Source organism: Sciurus vulgaris, assembly GCF_902686455.1.
Source record: "Sciurus vulgaris genome assembly, chromosome: 5".
In the NCBI taxonomy this organism is placed as follows: domain Eukaryota; kingdom Metazoa; phylum Chordata; class Mammalia; order Rodentia; family Sciuridae; genus Sciurus; species Sciurus vulgaris.
The window spans coordinates 1,259,441-1,283,374 of NC_136465.1; the positions used below are offsets into that span (position 1 = coordinate 1,259,441).

The window sequence follows — 23,934 nt, forward strand, 5'->3', positions numbered from 1 at the left end:
AGCTGGGGCAGAGAGGAGGAGGAGGAGGGACAGAGATAGAGAGAGAGAAACAGGAGAAGAGATGGGGAGAGACAGCTGGGGCAGAGAGGAGGAGGGAGGAGGGAGGAGGGACAGAGATGGAGAGAGGCAGGGGAAGAGATGGGGAGAGACAGCCGGGGCAGAGAGGAGGAGGAGGAGGGACAGAGATGGAGAGAGAGGCAGGGGAAGAGATGGGGAGAGACAACCAGGGGCAGAGAGGAGGAGGGAGGAGGGACAAAGAGAGGGAGAGAGGGGTGGGTGAGGGGAAGGAGAGAAAGGGGGACAGAGGTGCAGAGCAGCCCTCTGTGTTGTCAGAGTGGTTTTCTACGCTGCCCTTTCTGAGGAGGAAGGACCGATTTGGGGAACGTCCTCATGGTGTCCCAAAGCATGCTGATGTCAACTTGAGATCTTTTATGGTGTTCGCTTCTGGCACTGGGTTCCTCTTCTCGACTGGGGTGTGTGCGATGCCTCAGAGCCGCGCCCACTAGTCTGAGTCTGGCTCACCCTGTGAGGGAGCTCCGGGTGAGCAGCCAGCTCGTCCTGTGCGCCTCGTGGTTCAGGAGGAAACCAGGCAGATCCCTCTCTGGCTTATGTTAGTGAAGGGAATTATTTTGTTCTTTAAAGTTAATGAGCGGCAAGCCCTGGGAGACTGGTCAGCCCCGGGCAGCATGGAGGCAGCAGAGCCCTAAGAGGCGGGCAGAGGCAGGCTGGGGAGAGGCATCAGGGCAGTGGAAACCGTAGCTGGCCCATCCTGGCAGGGGTGGCAGGGGTGGGGAGCAGACGCAGGATGAGTGGGTCAGAACCCCAGGCTTCGGTACTGAGTCCAGCTTCCTCGCTGGTGAGACCCCCGAGACCGTCCGGTGTGACCTGCCTGGCTGCTGTGGCCATCCACAGAGGTGCCACGGAACCCAGGGTGGAACAGCTCTGCTCAAGGCCCGGGTCCGGCCAGGTTTGCGAGGGCTGTCCTGGTGTCCACCAGCTGCTGCATGTTGGTGACAAGGCCAGGCTTTCCTAGTGAGTGGGAACCCCGACAGAAGCAGGTTCCAGGAGGCCGGCAGGAGGAGCCCCCGGGCGCCGGGCAGCTCTCGGAGCCCCTGCAGGTCGTCCTCCGTCCCTCCGCGAGGCTGGCGTCAGGACCCTGCCCGTGTGGCTGGTGTCTGGCTGCCCCTTGCCCTGACTGGACGGCGCCTTCCCTCCGAGCCCCCGGGGACACGGTCACAGGCCCCACTGAGTGGCCTCGCCCAACCTCATCGTCCAAGGGCCACCTCCGAACACCACCACTTTGGGGGGACGTAGGTCGCTCCCTAAACGCAGGCTTTAAAAAAAAGTCTTTATTTTTTATTTGTTCCTTTGAATCACATATGGCAGTAGCATGTATTTTGACACATACACACGTGGAGTGTGACTCTCCATTCTTGCGGTTGTACGTGAGTGGAGTGTCACTGGCCATGTGCTCGTGTGTGAACACAGGGAAATTCTGTCTGATTCAGTCTACTTTCTTCCCATTCACACCCCCCATCCCCTCTGTCCATTCTGGTGAACCGTCACCCTACCCCTAATTTGGCCTTTGGTTTTTTGGGATTGGCTTATTTCACTTAGCCTGTTAGCCTCCAGTTCCATCCATTTACTAGCAAATGCCATAATTTCATTCTTCTTTATGGCCGAGAAATATTCCATTGTGTATATGTACCTCAATGTCGCTATTCATTCATCTGTTCAAGGGTACCTGGGTTAGTTTCATAGCTTGGCTATTGTGAATTGAGCTTCTATAAACATTGATGCCCTAAGCCCAGTCTTACTTTAGAAATTCATATCAAAGTTGGTTTCCCAATGGTGTTCTCTGGCCTGTCCTCCATTGGAGACACACAGCTACTGCTCATGGCCTTAGAAGGAACCACCACTTAGACAATGGGATTCTGGGCTTAGTAGGGCCCTCCTGGGCTGCTGGCCAGGCGACCTGGGTTCTCTTGGGCATTGATACCCCTTCCTGCTACGTCTAGCAGTTTGGTGGAAACTCCCTGGTGACTGTGAGGCCATGCCACTGAGCCGCCTGCAACACCCAGGTCTGCCCAGGCACGCGAGGCAGACGTGTGGTGTGCGTGCGTGGGCGTTCTGCCCACCAGACTGGGGTCAGCCAGCTACCTGGCTCACACGCCCCATCCTCCGCTCTGACCCCACCAGTGTCTTCCTGGCAGCCAGCTCTGCACTGCGCCCCGACTCTAGCGGCAAACGGAATCCACCAAGGCCTGGCTCGTGGCTCTAACGTGTGGTGTGGAGACAGGCAAAGGGCAGACCAGAGAGGAACCCTGATGGTGTGCTGAGTTTGGGACAGAGGCTGCAAAGAGAACGGAGCTGGTCAGGGAGGGGAGGGCTTGGCCAGGGAGGACATCTAATGAGGCCAGGGTGCCCTGTAAAGACCAGGCAGGGAGCAGCCTGGGGGGACACCGTCTCCATTCTCCTGGACCTGGGAGAGCTGCTGGGGCAGTGTGTGAGGAGGAGGAGGGACACGGAGCCTGGAGTTAGAAGACCCCAGGGGGAGGTGGACAGGAGGTCGTTGCAGCTGGGTAACTAGACGCCCCGTGGTGAGGGTCCCCGGCCACTGAGTGAGAGGGGAGGTGTGCTGGGAGCAGAGGCTGCAGGAGGCGACTGCAGCTGTGGAGGCTGCGTGTGGAGGCTGCGTGTGGAGGCTGTGTGTGGAGGCTGTGTGTGTGGGGGGGTCAGGGCCTGAGCTGACCCGCAGGCTTGCTGCATGGGGGTGGGAGAGGCACGGGCTATGGGCTCGGGCCCCTGCTGGAGGCGGGAGGCTGGGGCTGCCCCGCTGTGCAGTTCACAGCTGCAGGGCTCAGTGGCAGGCATGCTGAGGCAGAGTCGCCCAGTGGTCCCAGGAGAGGTTGTGGGCAGGGGGGAGCCCACTTGCTGCCGGGGAGGTCAAGGGTCACGTGTGGGGCACTGCCAGGGAAAGGGTGCCGGGTAGGACAGGGTGAGGCCTCCCAGACTGTGCAGACGTGGGGACTGAGGAGGCTCCTGCGTGGCCCAGGCGGGACCCTGTGAGGATGCTGGTGCAAGGTGCCAGTGAGCGCACCGCGCTGCTGAGGCCGGAGGGAGCCCGCAGGAAGGCGGAAGGCCTGCGCCCACCAGGCCGAGATGGGAACTGCCGCTTCCGTCCCGCGAGCCTCTTCCCCGTCCCCCTCGAGTGTGACGCGCTCTCAGGGCCCCAGCCAGGCGCTCTGCAGACCTGGCCCTTGGCCCTGTGGTGCGTGTCACTAGGGCCCCAAGCACACCTCCCGGGCAGCGCTGCTTTGTCTGCGCTGCCGTCACCTGGCTGCGAGCGAGGTGTCTGCTGAGGCGCTCGACGCCCGCCACTCGGAGGCGGGAGGGGCGCTGGGCTTCTCTGTCCCTCACGAGTTCCTTACCTGCACTTTAGGCTGTGACCGCAGTGCCCCATGCACGGTGTGTCAGCGGCGGGGCTGATCCCTGATTAGCACCACAGTTATTCTTTGACGGCATGAGCCACAGAGGAAAATAAAAATGGGAAATGCAGCTTAGCATGTTCATTTTATTACACATTTGCCATTGTGATTCAAAGGCATTGGCCTCTTAAATACCATGAAGCAAAAGCTGGACTCTGTTCCCCATGGATCTGCCATCCCGGGCTCTCCATTCAAGGTTGATCCATTCAAGGTTCCGAAACATCCAGTTTTTAAAAATTAAAATGTAAAGAACTCTCTTTTTCTTGTAAAATATGCAATATACGTTTATTGCAAAAAATCATCCCCCAAATTGTATTTTCTGTACCCACAAGCTGACAGTGACCAGCGTGCCCACGTGGACTCATTTGGGGACAGTGGCTCAGGGAGCGCTCTCCCCGAGGGTCCTGTGGTCACTGGCTGTGGGCGACTGGGCGCATCATGACTGCCTGCCCACTTGCCCCTCTGAACGTCTGAGCTGGGTTGTGCTTTCCTGCTGGGAGTCTGCGGGATGAAGTGCTCGCCAATCCACGCGCTCCTTTGACGCTGTCTCCCTGAGTGTCCCCCTGATTTCGAGCGCTGCGCCTTCCCCACAAGCTGTCTTCATCTGCCTTCTCCTTGACACCCGCCTTTTCACGTCGTCACCTTTAAGTTCTTTATTTCTTCTGGCTGGTCACATATGACAGTGGACGCATTGAGGCACTCTGTCTCTCAGACAGGAATGGGGTAGCTTTTCCTTTTTCTGATGGCACACGTTGCAGGATCACATGGGTCCTGCATCATGCATGGACATGGGGTTATGGTGTCTGCCCACTCTACTGTCCTTCCTACCCCTCCCCTCCCTTCACCCTACCTTTACCTAATCTAAAGCAACTCCATTCTTCCCTGCACCGCCCTTATCGTGAATTAGCATCTGTGCATCAGAGAGAACGCTCAGCCTTTTCACGTCATCGCCTTTTTTTAAAAAATTTATTTTTATTGCAAACAAATGGGATACATGTTGTTTCTGTTTGCACATGGAGTAACAGCACACCATTTGTGTGATCATACATTTACATAGAGTAATGATGTTTGAATCGTTCTGTTATTTTTTCCTTCCCTCCCACCCCTCCCACCCCTCTTTTCCCTCTATACAGTCCCTCCTTTCCCCCCTCACACCCCCCATTATGTGTCATCATCTGCTTATCAGCGAGATCATTCGTCCTTTGGTTTTTTGAGATCGGCTTATCTCACTTAGCATGATATTCTCCAATTTCATCCATTTGCCTGCAAATGCCATAATTTTATTATTCTTTATGGCTGAGTAATATTCCATTGTATATATATACCACAGTTTCTTTATCCGGTCATCAATTGAAGGACATCTAGGTTGGTTCCACAGTCTGGCTATTGTGAATTGAGCAACTATGAACATTGATGTGGCTGTATCTCTGTAGTGTGCTGATTTTAAGTCCTTTGGATATAGGCCAAGGAGTGGGATAGCTGGGTCAAATGGAGGGTCCATTCCAAGTTTTCTAAGGAATCTCCACACTGCTTTCCAGAGTGGCTGCACTAATTTGCAGCCCCACCAGCAATGTATGAGTGTATCTTTCTCCCCACATCCTCGCCAACACCTGTTGTTGCTTGTGTTCTTGATAATCGCCATTCTAATTGGGGTGAGATGGAATCTTAGAGTAGTTTTGATTTGCATTTCTCTTATTACTAAAGATGTTGAACATTTTTTCATGTTTGTTGATTGCTTGTAGATCTTCTTCTGTGAAGTGTCTGTTCATTTCCTTAGCCCATTTGTTGATTGGGTTATTTGTATTCTTGGTATAGAGTTTTTTGAGTTCTTTATATATTCTGGAAATTAGTGCTCTATCTGAGGTATGAGAGGCAAAGATTTTCTCCCACTCTGTAGGCTCTCTCTTCACATTGCTGATAGTTTCCTTTGCTGAGAGAAAGCTTTTTAGTTTGAATCTATCCCAGTTATTGATCCTTGCTTTTATTTCTTGTGCTATGGGAGTCCTGTTAAGGAAGTCTGATCCTAAGCCAAGAAGGTGAAGATTTGGACCTACTTTTTCTTCTCTAAGATGCAGGGTCTCTGGTCTGATTTCAAGGTCCTTGATTCATTGTGAGTTGAGTTTTGTGCAGGGTGAGAGATAGGGGTTTAGTTTCATTCTGTTGCATATGGACTTCCAGTTTTCCCAGAACCATTTGTTGAAGAGGCTATCTTTTCTCCATTGCATATTTTTTGCACCTTTGTCTGGTATTAGAAAATTGTATTTATTTGGGTTTGTGTCCGTGTCCTCTATTCTGTACCATTGATCTACCTGTCTATTTTGGTGCCAATACCATGCTGTTTTTGTTATGCTTTGTAGTATAGTTGAAGTTCTGGTATTGCGATACCCCCTGGTTCATTCTTCCTGCTAAGGATTGCTTTAGCTATTCTGGGTTTCTTATTCTTCCAGATGAATTTCATGATTGCTTGCTCTATTTCTGTGAGGTACGTCATTGGGATTTTAATTGGAATTGCATTGAATCTGTACAGCACTTTTGGTAGTATGGCCATTTTGACAATATTAATTCTGCCTATCCAAGAACATGGGAGATCTTTCCATCTTCTAAGGTCTTCCTTAATTTCTTTCTTCAATGTTTTGTAGTTTTCATTGTAGAGATCTTTTACCTCTTTGGTTAGATTGATGCCCAAGTATTTTATTTTTTTGAGGTTATTGCAAATGGAGTTGTTTTCCTCATTTCCCTTTCAGCTGTTTCGTCGCTTGCATATAAAAATACTTTAGATTTATGCGTGTTGATTTTATAGCCTGCTATTTTGCTGAATTCGTTGATGAGGTCTAGAAATTTTCTGGAGGAGGATTTTGGATCCTCTAAATATAGAATCATGTCATCTGCAAATAGTGACAGCTTAAGTTCCTCTTTTCCTGTTCGTATCCCTTTTAATTTCTTTGGTCTGCCTAATTGCTCTGGGTAGAGTTTCGAGGACAATGTTGAATAGAAGTGGTGAAAGAGGATATCCCTGTCTTGTTCCTGTTTTTAAAGGGAATGGTTTCAGTTTTTCTCCATTAAGAATGATGTTGGCCATGGGCTTAGCATAAATAGCCTTTACAATGTTCAGGTATGTCCCTACTATTCCTATTTTTTCTAGTCTTTTGAGCATGTAGCGGTGTTGTATTTTGTCGAACGCTTTTTCTGCGTCAATTGAAATAACCATATGATTCTTATCCTTAAGTCTGTTGACATGATGGATAATGTTTATTGATTTACGGATGTTAAACCATCCTTCAATTCCAGGGATGAACCCCACTTGATCGTGGTGCACAATTTTCTTAATATGTTTTTGGATATGGTTTGCCAATATTTTGTTAAGGATCTTAGCATCTATATTCATCAAGGATATTGGTCTAAAATTTTCTTTCCTTGATGTGTCTTTTCCTGGTTTGGTTATGAGGGTGATATTAGCTTCATAGAATGAGTTTGGTAGGGTACCCTCCTTTTCTATTTCCTGGAATGCTTTGAGAAGTATTGGAATGAGTTCTTCTTTGAAGGTCTTGTAGAACTCGGCTGAGAATCCGTCTGTTCCTGGGCTTTTCTTGGATGGTAGGTTTTTAATGGCTTCCTCTATTTCATTGCTTGATATTGATCTGTTTAAATCGTGTATGTCCTCCTGGTTCAGTTTGGGAGGAACATATGTCTCTAGAAATTTGTCAATGTCTTCGGTATTTTCTATTTTGTTGTAATACAGATTTTCAAAGTAGCTTCTCATTATGTTCTGTATCTCAGTGGTGTCTGTTGTGATATTTCCTTTTTCATCACGAATTTTAGTAATTTGAGTCTTCTCTCTCCTTCTCTTTGTTAATGTGGCTAAGGGTTTGTCTATTTTGTTTACTTTTTCAAAGAACCAACTTTTTGTTTTGCCAATTTTTTGAATTGTTTCTTTTGTTTCAATTTCATTGATTTCAGTTCTGATTTTAATTATTTCCTGTCTTCTACTACTTTTGCTGTTATTATGTTCTTTTTCTAGGGCTTTGAGCTGTAATGTTAGGTCATTTAGTTGTTGACTTTTCATTCTCTTCTGGAATGTGCTCCATGCAATGAATTTTCCTCTTAGTACCACTTTCATAGTGTCCCAGAGATTTTGATATGTTGTATCGTCGTTCTCATTGACTTCTAAGAATTTTTTTTTATCTCCTCCCTGATGTTTTCTATTATCCACATTTCATTTAATAGCATATTATTTAGTCTCCAGGTGTTGGAGTAATTTCTGTTTTTTATTTTGTCATTGATTTCTACTCTCAGTCCATTATGATCTGATAGAACAGAAGGCAGGATCTCTATTTTTTTGCATTTCCTAAGGACTGCTTTGTGGCATAACATATGGTCTATTTTCGAGAAGGTTCCATGTGCTGCTGAGAAGAAAATGAATCCGCTCATTGATGGATGGAATATTCTAAATATGTCTATTAAGTCTAGGTTATTGATTGTGTTATTGAGATCTATGGTTTCTTTGGTTGGATTTTGTTTGGAAGATCTATCTAGTGGTGACAGCGGTGTGTTAAAGTTGCCCAGAATTATTGTGTTGTGGTCTATGTGATTCCTGAAATTGCGAAGGATTTGTTTGATGTACAGGGATGCACCATTGTTTGGGGCATAAATATTTACTATCGTTATGTCTTCCTGATTTATGGTTCCCTTAAGCATTATGAAATGTCCTTCTTTATCCCTTCTGACTAACTTTGGCTTGAAGTCCACTTTATCTGATATAAGGATGGAAACCCCCGCTTTTTTACTGAGTCCATGTGCGTGGTAGGTTTTTTCCCGTCCTTTCTCCTTTAGTCTGTGGATGTCTTTTTCTATGAGATGAGTCTCTTGCAGGCAGCATATTGTTGGGTCTTTCTTTTTAATCCATTCTGCCAGTCTATGTCTTTTGATTGAGGAGTTTAGCCATTAACATTCAGGGTTATTATTGAGATATGATTTGTATTCCCAGTCATTTGGGCTTATTTTTGGTTTTTAAGTTGGCTTGGTTTCTCCTTTGAGTGGTTTTGCTCTAAGGTAGTTCCTCCCTTTGCTGACCTACATTGTTGTTTTTCATTTCCTCCTCATGGAATATTTTGTTGAGAACATTCTGTAGCACAGGCTTTCTATTTATAAATTCTTTTAACTTTTATTTATCATGGAAGGATTTTATTTCATCTTCAAATCTGAAGGTTAGTTTTGCTGGGTATAGGATTCTTGGTTGGCAACCATGTTCTTTCAGAGCTTGAAAAATGTTGTTCCAGGCCCTTCTAGCTTTTAGAGTCTGGGTTGAGAAGTCGGCTACTATCCGTATTGGTCTCCCCCTATATGTAATCTGATGCTTTTCTCTCAAAAGCATCAGACCTTCAAAATCCTATCTTTATTTTGTATGTTAGGCATTTTCATTATAATGTGCCTTGGTGTGGATCTGTTGTGATTCTGTGCATTTGGTGTTCTGTAAGCCTCTTATATTTGACTTCCATTTCATTCTTCAGGTTTGGGAAATTTTCTGCTATTAGTTCATTGAATATGTTGTTCATTCCTTTGGTTTTTATCTCTGTGCCTTCCTCAATCCCAATAATTCTTAAATTTGTTCTTTTCATGATGTCCCATAGTTCTTGGAGATTCTGTTCATGATTTCTTACCATCTTCTCTGTTTGGGCGACTTTATTTTCAAGATTAAATATTTTGTCTTCATTGTCTGAGGTTCTGTCTTACAAGTGGTTTCGTCTGTTGGTGATGCTTTCCATTGAGTTTTTTATTTGGTTTATTGTTTCCTTCATTTCAAGGATTTCTGTTTTTTTTTTTTTTTTTTTTTTTGAGAATCTCTATCTCTTTGTTGAAATGATCTTTTGCTTCCTGCAGGTGCTCTTTCAGCTTATTGGTATTATCATTCATTGCCTGCCTTTGCTCTCTTATCTCATCTTTTGCTTCGTGAATCACCTTAATCATGTATAATCTGAAGTCCTTTTCTGACATTTCTGCTAACATACTGTCATTGGATTCTATTAATATAGAATCTAGATTTGTTTGGATCATTTTCTTCCCTTGATTTTTCATGTTGTTCATGTATCTTCCCCTCTAGCAGTGCAGATCTGGGGTATTGCGGATTTCCCCCTATAGGCTTATAGGTTTCCAAAACCCTTTCTTTAAGGGGAGATCAATATTAGCAGTGCCCAAACCAGACACTATGCAATCCTAGACCAAATAGCCCCTATGGGGACAATAACAAAATTGTCATAATAAACAAAATGAGTTCAAATGTTATCTTCGGTAAAACAAACAGATTTACAATAAGGTCTGCAGTTTCTAATGGAGGACAAAGAGGATGCAGAGGGATGTAGAATGTGGCTGTTAATGGGATAAGAAAAGAATATACACAAGTTCTAGATAATAGAAAGGGTGAGAGTATAATCAAAAGAAATTGGATGTTAGCATGCAAAAAAGAGAGAAAGAGACTCTGAGGGAACAGGTAAACAAAAGGAAAAGAGAGCAAGAAAAGTAAAGAAATAAAAACTTAAATTTTTTCAATAAGGAGAAAAAAGAAAATCTCCTGTATAACAGTCATATAGTAATGAAACCTCCCAGTGTTCAGTAGCCTGATGCAGGAGAGGTACCTGACAATGAGCTTCAAGCCTCCAGCAGGCGTCACTGGATGGGATTTGCCACACCCAAAGATCGGAGCTACAGCTTCCAGGATTATCCAAGATGGCCGCTCTGGCTTCCAAATATGTTGGCAAATGGGGAGCTGCAGCTCAGGGTTTGGATGTGGTCAGCTGGAGGTCCTGGAGGCGGGATGCGGTTGGTCAGGCAGGGGTCCTGGAGGTTGGATGTGTTTGGTGTGGTTGTGGGATCCTGGAGGCCAGGTGCAATCAGTCGGTCTGGGGTCCCGGTGATGGGTGTAGTCAGTTGGTCTGGGGGTCCTGGCGGCAGCAAGCAGTCAGTCGATGTGAGGGCCCCAGAGGCAGGGAGTGATCATTCAGGCTGAGGGATCCTGGCGATGGGGCTCAATCAGTCCGGCCAGGGGTCCTATGGGGCCTGGATGTTGTCTCAAAATGGCAGCAGCCACGTGTAATCAAACCTGCAGGTACTGTGACAGTGAACTTCCAGGCAACAGCAGGCAGCTAGTGCTCCCCTGGCGGTCAGCGATCAGTTTGCTGACTGTTGTCGGACGATCAGGAAGTGAACCTCGAGCGCTGGGTGATGGATAGGTGTAAGGCAGGCAATGGACAGGCCAGAGGCAGGGAAATGGCGGATGATAGGCACCTGACAATGAGCAATCTGTACTCAAAAAAGGCATCGATAAGCTGGCAGACTGCAGGTCATCACAGCAGACAAATTGGGTAAACACCAGGGGATCGATAAGCAGCCGCCTTTTTAAATAATATGTTTTTGGTTGTTGATGGACCTTTATTTACTTATTTACATGTGGTGCTGAGAATCGAACCCGGTGCCTCACACATGCCAGGCAAGCGCTCCACCCCTGAGCCACAGCCCAGTCCCCATCACTGCCTTTAGATGGGTGGGTTGGTTGTCATTTTGTCCTTCCCCGGCCACAATGGCGAGGACCTGCCCGAGGCCAGCGCTGGGCGGACACGTGCTCACGGGAGCGCTGCCCACCAGCTGCTCCTGGAGTCCTCGCAGGTGGCGGAGGATGCGGCTGGGGTGGCTGTGTGCTGGGCAGGGCCTGGCGCCTACCCTCTCCTCAGTTCCTCCTGGCTGGGCTGCTCCCTGCCTGCTCTGCATATGATGGCCTCATTCCTGCTGCCTGGACTGCCCTGCCTCTGGGCGGCGTCTCCAGCGGCCACTTGCTGTTTCTGTGCATCACTGGATGATCTCTGAGCAAACCCCAACTTGGATGCTCTTTCAGATGTGCTGGTGAGAGAGTCAAAGTGGACCAAGATGTTCTTTGGAGAAGGCCAGGCCTCGCTGTCCTTCAGCCACCTGAACAAGGACGACGAGGGCCTGTACACCCTGAGAATTGTGTCCCGCGGCGGGGTCAGCGACCACAGCGCCTTCCTGTTTGTCAGAGGTGGGCTGGCTCACAGCCTGGGCCTGCGGTAGGAGGCCCACAGCGGGAGGGACCTGCAGGCTGCAGGAGGGTGGAGGATGGCCCCTGTCCTCAAAGGCCTCCCCACACGAGGCAGGCACTGCCCAGAGATGAGGCGGCCAGATGAGTCTGAACAGGCAGGCGTGGCCACCCCACCCCGCCATCACCAGAGTGCGAAGGGACCCTCAGAGTTAGGTTAGAGAAGAGCGAAGCACGTCCAGCCCACAGAGGCTGTGACAGGACGGCACTGCTGTCTCCATGGCCCCAGCTGCAGCTGCACCCGTGCTTAGGACCATCCCAGCCCGATGACCAGGAATTCCCGAAGCTCTGGGTCGGGCAGAGTCCTGGTGCATCTAACTCCCTCCTGGGCTCAGGGGCAGGGCACGGAATCCATCCGTGGAAAGAAAACTGGAAGTCAGGATGCACCAGGCACAATGTAGGCACTGTACCGTGTCACACACGCATCTACAGCATGATGTATGACGGACTCAACCTGCACTTGCACCTAACTTATAACCGATAATGCATAACACGTATCAACGTACACTTAACACGCATGTACAACCCATGACATGCCTCCTTTTTCAAGTGAAGACCCCAGGTCGAGGCGTGGGGACCAGCTCTGGTCCTGCTGGAGCCGGGGACTGAGTTCCCTTTGAGAAGCTGTGGCTCTGAGCTCAGAAGGGGCTGTTCCCTCCCTGAGCATCGGCCCGTGGCCTCCCCTGCAGCACCCCATTGCCCTCTGCAAGCTCCTGAGAGGCGCAGGGGACGCTGCTGGGGAGACACAGTCACGCCAGGTGTAGTTGGTTGGCTGTTGCCCTGGTTGGCCACTGTTGGGTTACCTGTCCTGATCGGCCGCCCTCACCTGGCCCAGGGTGCTCCACGCAAGCAGGGCTGTGGCCCATGCACGGGTGACCTGAGGCACAGTCAGTGCTGTTTCTCCACGCAGCCTCCCTTCACTGGAGCAGAGCTCAGTGCTCGGGACCCACCTCAGCTCCGCACGTCCCCAGACCGTGAGCGTTGGCAAGGTGCCATCTTAGACCCTCCGAAGTTTGGCTTGTGAGGATGGAGTTAAACAGGCCTCTCCTCCTCTCGCATGCCCCTGCAAGATAGCTCACTCATGAAACGCCTTGGATGCAGCGTAGCTTGAGCTGCTTGCCTGGTCAGTGCCTCCAGCAGGAAGGAACCAGGCCCTCTGGTGACTTTCTGAAGAGGCTCATGTGAGGGAAAGTGTCTGCCCGACCAAGAAATCCTCAGCTTCCCCTGTGCTGGAGATCGCAGGGGAAGCCATGGGCTTACTCTGCTGAGGAGTACACCAGCCTCGCCTAGAGCAAACTCTAGGCAAGGGAGCGAGACGCTCAGAGCGTCAGCTTCTAAATTCCTCTGCTGGCCATCAGCAGAGCCAGAGTTGAAATATGAAAACTAACCCTAACTGCATTATGGTTGTAAAGAGTCTGTGAAAGGAATGGATGGAGAAGGGACCCAAACACACTTTCAGAAAAAACTTAAATCCCCCAAATTTTCAGGGATTTTAAAATATAAGTGTCTAAGGTGATATTTCTCAGGCATTAAAATGCTGACTCATCAGTGCATGAGTGAATTTTTGACCATGTGGCTTTATGTGACCACATGAAAGGAAGAGGCAAACTTTAATCTCGGATCCAATCATAAACTGTCACAGCCTTGAGAATCTTATGGAGGGCTCAGTGTTCCGAGTTTTAAACAACCAGTGTGTTTGCATTTCTTGGCACGGATCCACCAGAGGACGACGTGTCTGAGAGACCGAAGGTAGAGATGAAGGTGGGCCTAGCCCAGCAGGGGATCTGAGTTTGGAGGAGCTGGGGCCAGGCCTGGCAGCGACCCGCACTGTAAGTGACAGCAGACCTGTCTTCCCACTCAGACGCCGACCCGCTGGTCACAGGGGCTCCCGGAGCACCCATGGACTTGCAGTGCCATGATGCAAACCGAGACTACGTCATCGTCACGTGGAAGCCGCCCAACACCACCACCGAGAGCCCGGTCATCGGCTACTTCGTCGACCGGTGAGTGGGCCTGACTTTCTTTTTTTTTTTTTTTTTTTTTTTTGGTACTGGGGATTGAATTCGGGGCACTTTACCCTTGAGCCACATCCCCAATCCTTATTTATTATTATTATTATTATTATTTTTTTGTGGTGCTGGGGATTGAACCCAGGGCCTTGTGCTTGCGAGGCGAGCACTCTACCAACTGAGCTATCTCCCCAGCCCCTGGGCCTGACTTTCTTCCCGTGATGGACGCACCCTGAAATGAATGTCATCGCAGACAGCAAATATGGATGCGTTCTAAATGCAGGCTGATGCATTCCTGACCAGCTCGGGAGCATCACTGTCTGGGTATTTAATGCTCTTGACTAAGTGATTGGTAATTATTACCTGCTGGTCTGAGCCCAGGGTAAGCCCAAGAGTATCTTTTGGTTGATATTGGAGCCTCCTTGGCCTATTGCACCCAGTAACAGAGCTGCGTGCTCCCAGCCTGCAGGCCTGTGTGCTGAGTGTCAGGCCCAGGCCCAGAGCAGCGGGGATCTCCTGTGGCCGGGCGAAGCTCAGGGCCCTTCCCGAGGGTCAAAGCAGCAGGAGCTGCGCCAGCCCACAGTTCTGGTCTTGTTCTAGTGAGTAAGATGGGTTTCTCCTGCTTTCCAAGTGAGGAATATTGCAGCCTCCAAGAACAAATACTGGATCTATCTTTGTATTAATGATTTAAATTTAGTTAAGCGGGGTTTTAGCTATTTGGTGCAATTCTCGGAGCCTGGGAGGAATGCTGAGCAGACCCAGTGCACGTCAGGGGGATGTAAGCCCTAACTGTACATTTCAATCGTTGGAAGAAATCATGGTTACAGAAAGTGAATGCAGAGGTGAGACAGGCGCCTACTCTTGTGTTACAAGGAGGACTTCCACAGGGATCTAAGATCTTACGTGCATGGTGGTAAAACCGGCCGTGATTTCAGGAAGGAAACAATCAGTGTGACTTTTTGGCTTAGGCAGAGGGCATTCTCTTGTCCAGCCAGTGAAGCTCCCTGTGCAGCGAGGCATCCGCCCCAAGAGAAGACCTGGGAGCCGGCGTCTGATCTGGAGTGCTGGGTTCAGGGCCAGCCCACACTGGGATGTCTGGTGTTTCCAACCATGATGTCAAATCCCTTCATGCACCTTTCAGATAGTGATCCATGCTCCTCCCCCTCACTAAGACAACTGGAGAACAGAACATTCCAGAAGCAGCACACTGCCTCCGGGCCTTCTCCACCTGGGCCTGCTGTCAGCAGATCTGAGTTGAGTCCTCTGCAGACCCCAGAGCTGACCATGCAGGACTCTGCTGCCACAGGCCAGGGCATGCGGATCAGAGAACATTCACAGTCTGTCCGGGTCTGGGGAAGGGAGTCGGTGTCTCCCGGCATGAATATGCCCCTCAGGTTGATGTTCTCAACTTGCTCTTTTCTCGCGGGCATTTAACACGACATTTTTGTACTTACATTTCTCAACCAGTGAGAAATAGAGGCTAATCTTTCCTGCATTTCCAGGCTTCTGGTCAGGACTTATTTCCAGGTATTTCTGGAAAGAAATGACCTTAACGTTATTTGGTGTGCTGGGAGTCTGCATCCCAGGAGAATCCGTCCCCTGGCTCAGCTGGAGAAGGTGCACGTGGGGGCACCGAGGGAAGGGGTTGTGTTGGCGTGCAGGTTGGGAAGAGAACTGTGGAGGTTAGAGCTGAAATAACTGCCTGAGGCTGTTGTGCCTACGTGTGTTTGAGGGCAGGAGTTGATCTTGAGCTGTGACTGATGAAGACTGGGGTGAGGTACCCGTCCACCCTCGCCTGTCTAGATACCATGGCCATCTCTGCTGCAGAAGGTATTTATAAAGAGAGAAAGACTGCGTTTCCTGAGCAGCTCTGTCTTCCAGGTGATCATTCTACTCTTGGTGTAAATCCGTGTTTTCACAGCATGGATTTTGCCCTGTGAGAGTCTCCAGTGGCCCCTGATATATGCGGATTCACCTGTAAATATTGGTAGTTGGCTCTGTGTGTTGTCACCTGCTTTCCCCGTTTTTACTTTGAAGATGTGAAGTGGGAACTGACAACTGGGTTCAGTGCAACGACGCCCCCGTGAAGATCTGCAAATACCCTGTGACGGGACTTTTCGAGGGAAGGTCGTACGTGTTCCGCGTGAGGGCCGTCAATAGCGCGGGAGTCAGCAGACCGTCCAGGGTCTCTGATGCTGTGGCTGCCCTTGACCCCGCTGACCTCAGGAGGCTACAAGGTAGGCTGTGGGCATGTAGTTAAAGCATGCCTGGGCAGTGCAGCCGTCCGGGGGATTGTTCTTTCCATCGGAGCCACTGCGTGTGAGCCTCAAGGCTGCTGTTAAGAGCTGAGCAGTTCCGGAACATTCTGTTCCCCCAGGTCTCCGTCGGTATTCCGTAGGATGGGACCAGCCAGGCTGCCATTTGCACTTTCTAACCAGTGCTCTGTGTTCACGGAGCTCTGCCCTGGACTCCCATTCAGTGGGCCCAGAATCAGAGCTTTCTCAGTCCTCGACGATATAATTACAGCACAAGATAGGAAGGAGGGGCCTGGAATCCAGGCTGCTCTGAATCTGAGGCTTCATTCATGTGACACAGGTTCCTTTCCTTAATGGGATTGGACCTTAATTAAGGCTTTAAGTGAGCCAGTGTGCTTTCCTTACCTGCCAGGTTCTTTGTGTGCACTGTGAAGAGCTGAGAGATGTTGACCATGGCCAGGAACCTTCCAGAACACCCTCTCCACCTACTCCTGGGGACGCTGAGTTGCAGACAGATGCGGAGGGGCTTAGACCTTGCTCAGCACGGGGCCACCCACTCCTGTAGGCACCCTCAGGCGCCAGCTCAGTATTGCCTTTTCTCTCTGCAGCAATTCACCTGGAGGGAGAAAAAGAGATTGTGATCTACCAGGACGACCTTGAAGGTGAGTGACTCTGTGCCATCTGGTTTCAGCTGTGCCTACGGAGGGGTTTAGGATGCTACTTCGTTACAAGAAAGAACAAAATAGCCACAGTCTTTCCAAGTGAGAAGGAAGCTGTAGGCCGAGGCTGCAGGTGTCAGGAGCAAACGTTAGGGCAGGTGAGTGAGGCAGGAGGAGGGAGAGGGGAGGCCAGCCACCACCCGCTCTCCAGCTGGGCTCTCGGAAGCATGCTCTGGGACCACAGAAGGGAAGCACATGAACCCGGGATGTGATGTCACTTGCTGGTGCTGGGTCCTTTCTTAGAACTCAGTTAGTGGAAGAGTATTTTATTTACCTTTTTTTAAAGCAAAAATTTCATTCCTAACCTTTAAACCTTAATGGATTGAGTCTTTCCTGCTGAATGATGTTCTGGTTGGAAAATTCCTACCTCCTTTCATTATTTTTAGTATTATGAATACTTCTCATTGATGTCCTTCTCACAGGCAGCTAGAAAGACTTGCTAGGGAGACTCCAGTGTTGTTGATCAGAGCACAGAGTTTGGGAATGAAAATTTAAAGAGGTGAGAGTCTAGATCAGTCTGGAGCCACTGGACCAGAGAGGCACTTCTCAACTCTTTTTTACCAAAGCTGTGTCAGAAGAGTTTCTTCCCGAGACAGCTGTCCATCTGGGGTTTGTGATTTACTTCCATTTGGCGTTTCCAATGGTGTGCATGCTTCGTTTTTTTCTGCCCTGGAAAGACTCCTCTCTAGGGTCTCGGAGTGGACAGGTGTCTCAGGGCTGCCCACAAGGGAAGTCGTGTCCTGAGGGCTGTTCTTAAGGGCTCTGCACAGCTGCCCGAGGCAGCACTCAAGCCCTCGGAGCACCTCTACCTACAGGAGACCGTAGACACTGCTCCATAAAGAGGAGCAGAAGGCCGTGTCCCAGGCAGGCTGACTCCTGACTCCCCAGTCACTGTTGTTCTCCCTCAGTCAGCACTGTGCCCAGCGCCTGGTCCACTCTGCACCTTGCTTTGAGGGTCAGGACCTAGAGGCTTGTGTGATGGAGAAATGACTGCAGGTGATACTGGAGAGATTCCTTGCTGCAGGCCAGCCTTCCAGGACAAGAGCTTCTGGTGTGCCGAGGAGGGGCAGTTCTACCTCGTGGGAGGTGGGGTCAGTGGAGGGATGCAGTCCTTCCTCCCAGGGCGGGCATCTAGGAATTCAGACAGAAACTGGCCACAGGGAGGAGGCATGACTAGCTTCACACATTGTCACTCATCTAATGAAACCCTGGCTGCGGAAGGGTCACTGTGATGAGCAGAGGTCTGAGCAGCACAGACTGACGAGTCTTCCCAGGCCGGGGCCTTTCCAACTGCCTCTTGGTGGAGCAACTCTTACCTGTAGTCTGTGTGCTGGGAAACCCAGCTCGCAGGCTGGGTGTGCATGGCGGCCAGCTCACGGCGGCCCTGTGCCCTGGAGCAAAGCTGCAGGGCATCCTTTCCTGTGCTCCTCTGTCAGCTCTGCTGGTGTGGCGGTGCTTTGTCCATGGCCTGGGGACACTTCCAAGGCTCTGTGGAGGTGGGAGGCGGAGGCCAGGACCCTTAGATGAGGGCAGACCTGCTGGGGACATTGGCACTGGCTGCAGTTCAGCCTTGTAGGGAAGGGGGCTTTGCAAGCCTCAGAGAGGGAACAGGCAGCGGCCGAGGTCTGACAGAAACCCGTTCAAACTAAGGCACTGGCACGTTTAGCAGCTGGAACTCTTGTCTGCACCCCTTGCTCCTTTAAACAATGGTGGCTTCCCTAATTAAAAGGGAGAGAAAGAGGCTCTACAGTGCCCTAAAGCAAACTCGCCTGGTTTCGAGCATTTGCTACTAGGAAGCTCCTTTACCTGCTCATGTCTCTTCTTCACATTAGCTGATCTTTTTAACTGTTGCTTGAGCCATTCATTTCAGTAAATCCCTTTGCTGGCTGAAAAGGCTGCCTGACTCTTGTAGGCTTGTCACTGTCTCCCTGATCGTTGGTCTTGGTTGGTCAGTATCTTCCTTCAGACACTGTCGTTAAAATGAACGCTCTTTCCTCGATGTCATCCACCTTTTCTAGTATTTCTTCAACTACTGGTTCTTGGAAAGGCCAGGGCAAGCTCTGGCAGAATGCAGTGATTTTGTCTTTATCTACTAACGAGCACCTAAGCATCCAGAGGCTCAAGTGCCTGGTCAGCAGTTCACTCTGGGTCCTGCCGTTGTCCTTCCCGCTGTGCATCCTCTTGAATTCTGGCATCCAGTTCTATAGATTCCATCCCAACCTAAGGTTTCCTTGATGGAGAGAGGTCTCCTGGGGTGGTCATGGTGTGCTCAGGTTGGTGGAACGAAGCTCAGGATTTGGAGTCAGAAAACCCAGACTTGAAGCCCAGTTCAGCTAGGGTGGTTGTGTGATCAGGAACGATCTGGGCTCCATTTCTGCATTTGGAGGTCAAACATGCTGACTCCTGTTTGAAATTCACTGTCATCTTGCTCCATACCTAAGAAAATGGACTTGGAGACAAAACACCTGAATGAAAGTATCTGCGTACACACGTATAATGTGTGTATACACACACATAGGTGTATAGTTACATGCACACAGTGATATATGTGCGTGTGTAAATATATGTATGTTTCTATATAATGATCTCTTTTTCTAGTTAGTGAGACCGCTTTCTCCTGGAAGCACCATCCTACTTATTAGAGTGGCTCAGCAGTGCTGTCTTCTCCCCATCTCATCTGAACTGCCCTGGCCCATGGGATGGGGCTCCAGGGAGGCCTTCTCAGAGGAAGGGAGGCCAAGGGTAGCAGCACCGAGTGACTGCTGGGCCCCACAGTGGAAAGTGCCCCAGGGCAAGCATTTGGTGTCTCCCTGAGCATCTGTGGTCACCTCCCCAGGGTGATGCAGAAAGTCCTCTGGACTCAAGAGTCTCACCCCAGGGGGGCTCACAAATACTGGGCACTTTTTCTTGCCTCAGAGTCAAATAAGGCATTTCTATTCCCCTTCCTCTGGGCCCAGACTCTGCCTCTGCCCTCACCCTGCTCACGGCTGTGTCTTGCTCTCTGTCCTCGGGAGCTGTGGGGACTCCCCGGATTCAGCTTTGGGAGCTCGGCTTGGGTTTCCCATGTCTCCCCTCTTTAGTGTCCTTGCTGGGACCTCTGGGTGTGGACACGTGTAGGTTGAGGGAGGCCAGCCAGGGCCCTGGGCTGTCCCCCACTCCGCTCCTTTGCCTCTGCCACTGCACTTTCCTGGGACACGCTGACTCCTATTTGAAATTCAACCCGCTCACCAGGATGATCCTGGATCAGACCTGCAATCCGTCTGAAGTGCGCTGTGCTCATGAAATGAAACCCAGTCTTGTTTTGTGCTGTTTCCATGTGGCTGTTCAATTCCTCGCCTGCAGCTGAGTCCCGGGGGAGCAATTGGATATCGTGAAGGGCATAGAGAGGCCCTGGGGAGGGTCCAACCATTCTAATTATGTGCTAATCTAACTGGAAGCTCACAAGATTTCATTTCACTATTAAAGGGGCCGCAGGTCTGGAAAGGCTCCACCCTTCAAGAATCTCCCATAAATTCCAATATAGATCTCTAACACCTCACCTCATTTTTAAAAAGGTGAGATCAGAGGAGAGGTGTGCCAGATGTCTCTGGTTGCAAATACTCTATCACGGTTATCTGCTTGTTAATGCCACTGCAGAAGCTCAAGCACACAGGCATAGCTCATGGTACTTTCAAACCTGCACAGAACCACTGGGGGAGGAAGAAGCAGGCATGTTAGGAGCTGGCTCGTGATTCAAGTGCCTTGAGGGCACATGATGGGAAAGCGGCTGGAGAGGGTTGTTAGCTCCAGCAGTGTCCACAGGGCTGCCCGGTCAGATGCAGGTTGCTGATCCTTCCTGCACATTCCCAGTGCCCTGGGAGCTTTGTGCTGGGAAAACACTGATTCCTTCTGGGCAAATCCTTTTCCCTTCTGGCAGAATCTGGAAAACTTTTGGATGACACCCTTGAAAACTGGCTTATATTAGAAACGAAAGTAACTGGACTCTCTAGTGGTGCCTTGTGCACTGGCTCTGAAAGCACAGCCTGGGCTTGTTGGCCCTCCTGAGTGGCGGTGGAGCCCAGCGCCGCTCTGTGGCTGGGCCCGAGGAAGCCGGGGTGTGCTCATGCGGTTCATGCAGTTCATTTCTCCTGCAGGTGATGTTCAGATCCCGGGCCCTCCGTCCAATGTGCACGTCTCGGAGATCAGCAGGAATTACGTGGTCCTCAGCTGGGATCCGCCCACTCCCCGCGGCAAGGAGCCCTTAATGTACTTCATTGAGAAGGTAATCTGGTTGGACTCCTGGTGAACAGACCTCCCGCTGTCCCTTTTCTGTGCTTGACAGAGGGGCTGGGATCCCACTGGTCTCTACAGAGGCTAATGGGGGGGCAGAGTCTTGACTGTGGGGAGGGTCCTGGGGTGGGAACTGCTCCAGGGGAAGGGGTCCCAGCTGGGCCTTACCACCCAATGCATACAGAGCTTCTGCTCTCTGGTTTCCATGTCCAGCTGAGCCAGAGGGGCCTGGCTCCCGATGCTGCAGGTCCTGAGAAAGGCAGATGGCTGGGCTCAGGGCCTGTGCACCACCATGTGGCCCCTGGGTGGTGGTCTTACAGAGGGGACCAACAGGGGGAGCAGCCTTGGGCTAAGGACCAGGCCAGTTCCCGAGGCTTGGATGACCTGGGCAGAGAAACGCAGAGCACATCAGCACAGCTGCCCGGGATGTGCACACGTGGGTGCTGCACATGCACGCGCGCACACACACGCACACACTCAGCTTGTAACTGGGCGTGGCAAACCTTCTCCAAGCTAGCCTGTTTTATTGCATTGGAAATGCAGGCTGCGACACTCGACTGATCTGGAGCCCCGCTGTTGGGTTGTGGGCCATCCTTGAACAATGCTGTACAGTTCTCAGCCAGCAGATGGGTTTTGTGGTACCAAATTTGCCTCACAGTACAACGCAGAGCCCAGTGCGTGGTGTGCACAGCAGTGTGGGGTGTGACTCCCAGCGTGCCCGCGGCCCTGTGTGGCTCTGTGAGGAGGCAGAGTGGAGACGGCCAGCTTTCAGATCAGTGCCAGCTCCCCGGCCCCACTCACCACCACCCGGGCCCCCCAGTCACCCGGGCAGTGTGGCTTACTCTGCAGGAGCACATGCTGTTGGCACCACGGACACACGGGTGGCAGCCATGCGGCCTGTCCCTGGGCGGAGGTGCCCCTTCCCTCACCTCCCTGCTCCCCTGCCACACTGTGCACCAAGTGCTTGTGGACACACGTTAGGGGAGGGTCGGGGAGTCTGGCCTCAGTACGTGCTGGCAGAGGTGAGGAGCTCCCCATGGCTACTCTATCAGTGTCCATCTCCTCTCACAGGAAATGCCCAGCCAAGCGTCCCCTGTGGCTCCCTCCAACATCAAGCTGGATCCCCAGGGGAACAGATGGGGGCACCAGTGGGCCCTCCCTCAAGCAGTTGGTTCCACAAAAACTTCCTAAAATGTAACTTTTTGCCAGGTGTGGCAGTGCACACCTGTAATCCCAGTGACTTGAAGCCTGAGGCAGGAAGATTGCAGGTTCAAGGCCAGCCTGGGCAACTTAGTGAGACCCTGTCTCAAAAGAGGACTGGAGGTGGAGCTGAGTGGTAGCGCACCGCTGGGTCGTATCCTCAGTACTGCAAGATTTAAAAAGTGACTTTTCTCTTCTGCCAAAACCAGAGACAGTTTCCCCTTTACACGTGAATCTCTTCCCCAGAGCTGCGGCCGTGACCCAAATAGGCCGCTCTTCCTGCCACTGCAGCAGGCCCGCATGCACCCACGTCCCCACATCTGTACAATCTGCCTTCAGACAGGGGCTTACGTCCGGAGGGAACAACCGAGAAACATTTAGCAGAGATGGTGAAAGCAGTTATCAAGGGCATGTGGGCTACGCAGTGTGAAGATGCAGAGACCAGGGAAGCTCTGGGCATGATTCCAAGAGGTGGGATAGGGGTCTACACGGGGGCCACGACTGCAGCCTGCTTCACAGGACTCCCCTGTGGCGCGTCGCACACGTGTGCCTTGCGCTGTGGTTAGCGAGGTGACACGACCATGTCACCGGTTAGAGATCTTCACACCTCCATGCAGGTAGCCACAGGCACAGTGATACGCGGACACCTCGCGGCCTCCCTCAGCTCTGGACACACAGTCCTCACGTCACTCTCTGTGTAGCTGTGACATGGTGAGGATCTAACTGCAGTGTGAGCCAAGTGGAGGTGCAGTTCTGAGGATGTTCTCCTGACTTTCATTATTCACAGGCCTTTCCGTTTTCTGAAAGTCACAACCTGTGTATTGATTTCTTCATGCTCCACTTTAACAGAAATTTCTTTATTAGTAAAATTTTCAACCCTGGGCAACTTCTTACCCACGTCTCCAAATTGGCATCACTTTTATATAATTTAGCAAAGGAGTCCTGTTGCCCTCTGTGCAGGACACAGGTCCCGTTTTCCTCAGTGCAGGACAGGGTGTCTCGCTGTCCTCCGTGCAGGGCGGGATCATCTGCCATTCTCCGTGCAGTGCGCCATGGTGTGGTAGCTGGACGCCGTCTCCCTTGCCCTCCTGGGGTCTCTGGCTTAATCCCACCCTGTCCTCTGCAGTCCGTGGTTGGGAGTGGCAGCTGGCAGCGCGTCAATGCCCAGACGGCTGTGAGGTCCCCTCGATACGCCGTCTTCGACCTTGCAGAGGGGAAGTCGTATGTGTTCCGTGTTTTGTCAGCCAATAAGCACGGCCTGAGCGATCCCTCGGAAATAACGCCCCCCATCCAGGCACAGGACACCATTGGTAAGTGGGTATGGCAAGCAGCCCGCCTAGGGGACAGGCTGGCAGTAAGGTGGCCTTGGGGGCCAGTGGGTGGAAGAAGCCCCCGTGCTGTGTGCACACAGGCAGGTGGGCATGGAGTCCCATTTTACCGGAGGGGAGGTCTTCTCGCCAGGGTCTGGTCAGTTCTCAGCATCCCCGACAGAGGGATCGGCAGTGGGTTCACCCCGGGGCCAGCCCAGCGTGGTGCAGCCTCTTGTGCGTGTGGCTGAAAGGCCCTCTCAGAAGCTTTTCAGTACGAACCTCAGGAGTCTGACCGTAGTCCACTCTGAAGCCCAGCAGTTAACAGGAGGCCTGCTGACTCCTGGGCCTCCCAGGAGAGTGTGGTTCAGGACCCCTCTCTGGCCAGTGGTGCCCCTCCCTGTCCCTTCCAGCCACATTTTATTAGAAGGCAGATGTCTACATGAACAAGGCCGGGAGTGGGGACTGGAGTGGGGACGGGGGTCGGGCTGCCTCCAGGCCTGGATCGTCCTGGTTTAATTACTCAGGCTCCTCGGGCTGACGTTCAGACCCACAGGCTGGACACTCTGCCCCCTTGCAGAAGAGG

General features: G+C 51.1%; 1 protein-coding gene across 1 annotated transcript in view; it reads left to right on the plus strand.

Moving 5' to 3' along the window:
- Nucleotides 1–23,934, plus strand: part of MYOM2 (myomesin 2) — a 78,175-nt gene that overhangs the window by 20,326 nt on the left and 33,915 nt on the right. The window contains exons 9-14 of the mRNA XM_079142928.1: nt 11,371–11,532; nt 13,451–13,592; nt 15,636–15,835; nt 16,462–16,515; nt 20,706–20,833; nt 23,168–23,351. Coding sequence (XP_078999054.1) covers nt 11,371–11,532; nt 13,451–13,592; nt 15,636–15,835; nt 16,462–16,515; nt 20,706–20,833; nt 23,168–23,351 — 870 coding nt within the window. The remainder of the gene's footprint in view (nt 1–11,370; nt 11,533–13,450; nt 13,593–15,635; nt 15,836–16,461; nt 16,516–20,705; nt 20,834–23,167; nt 23,352–23,934) is intronic.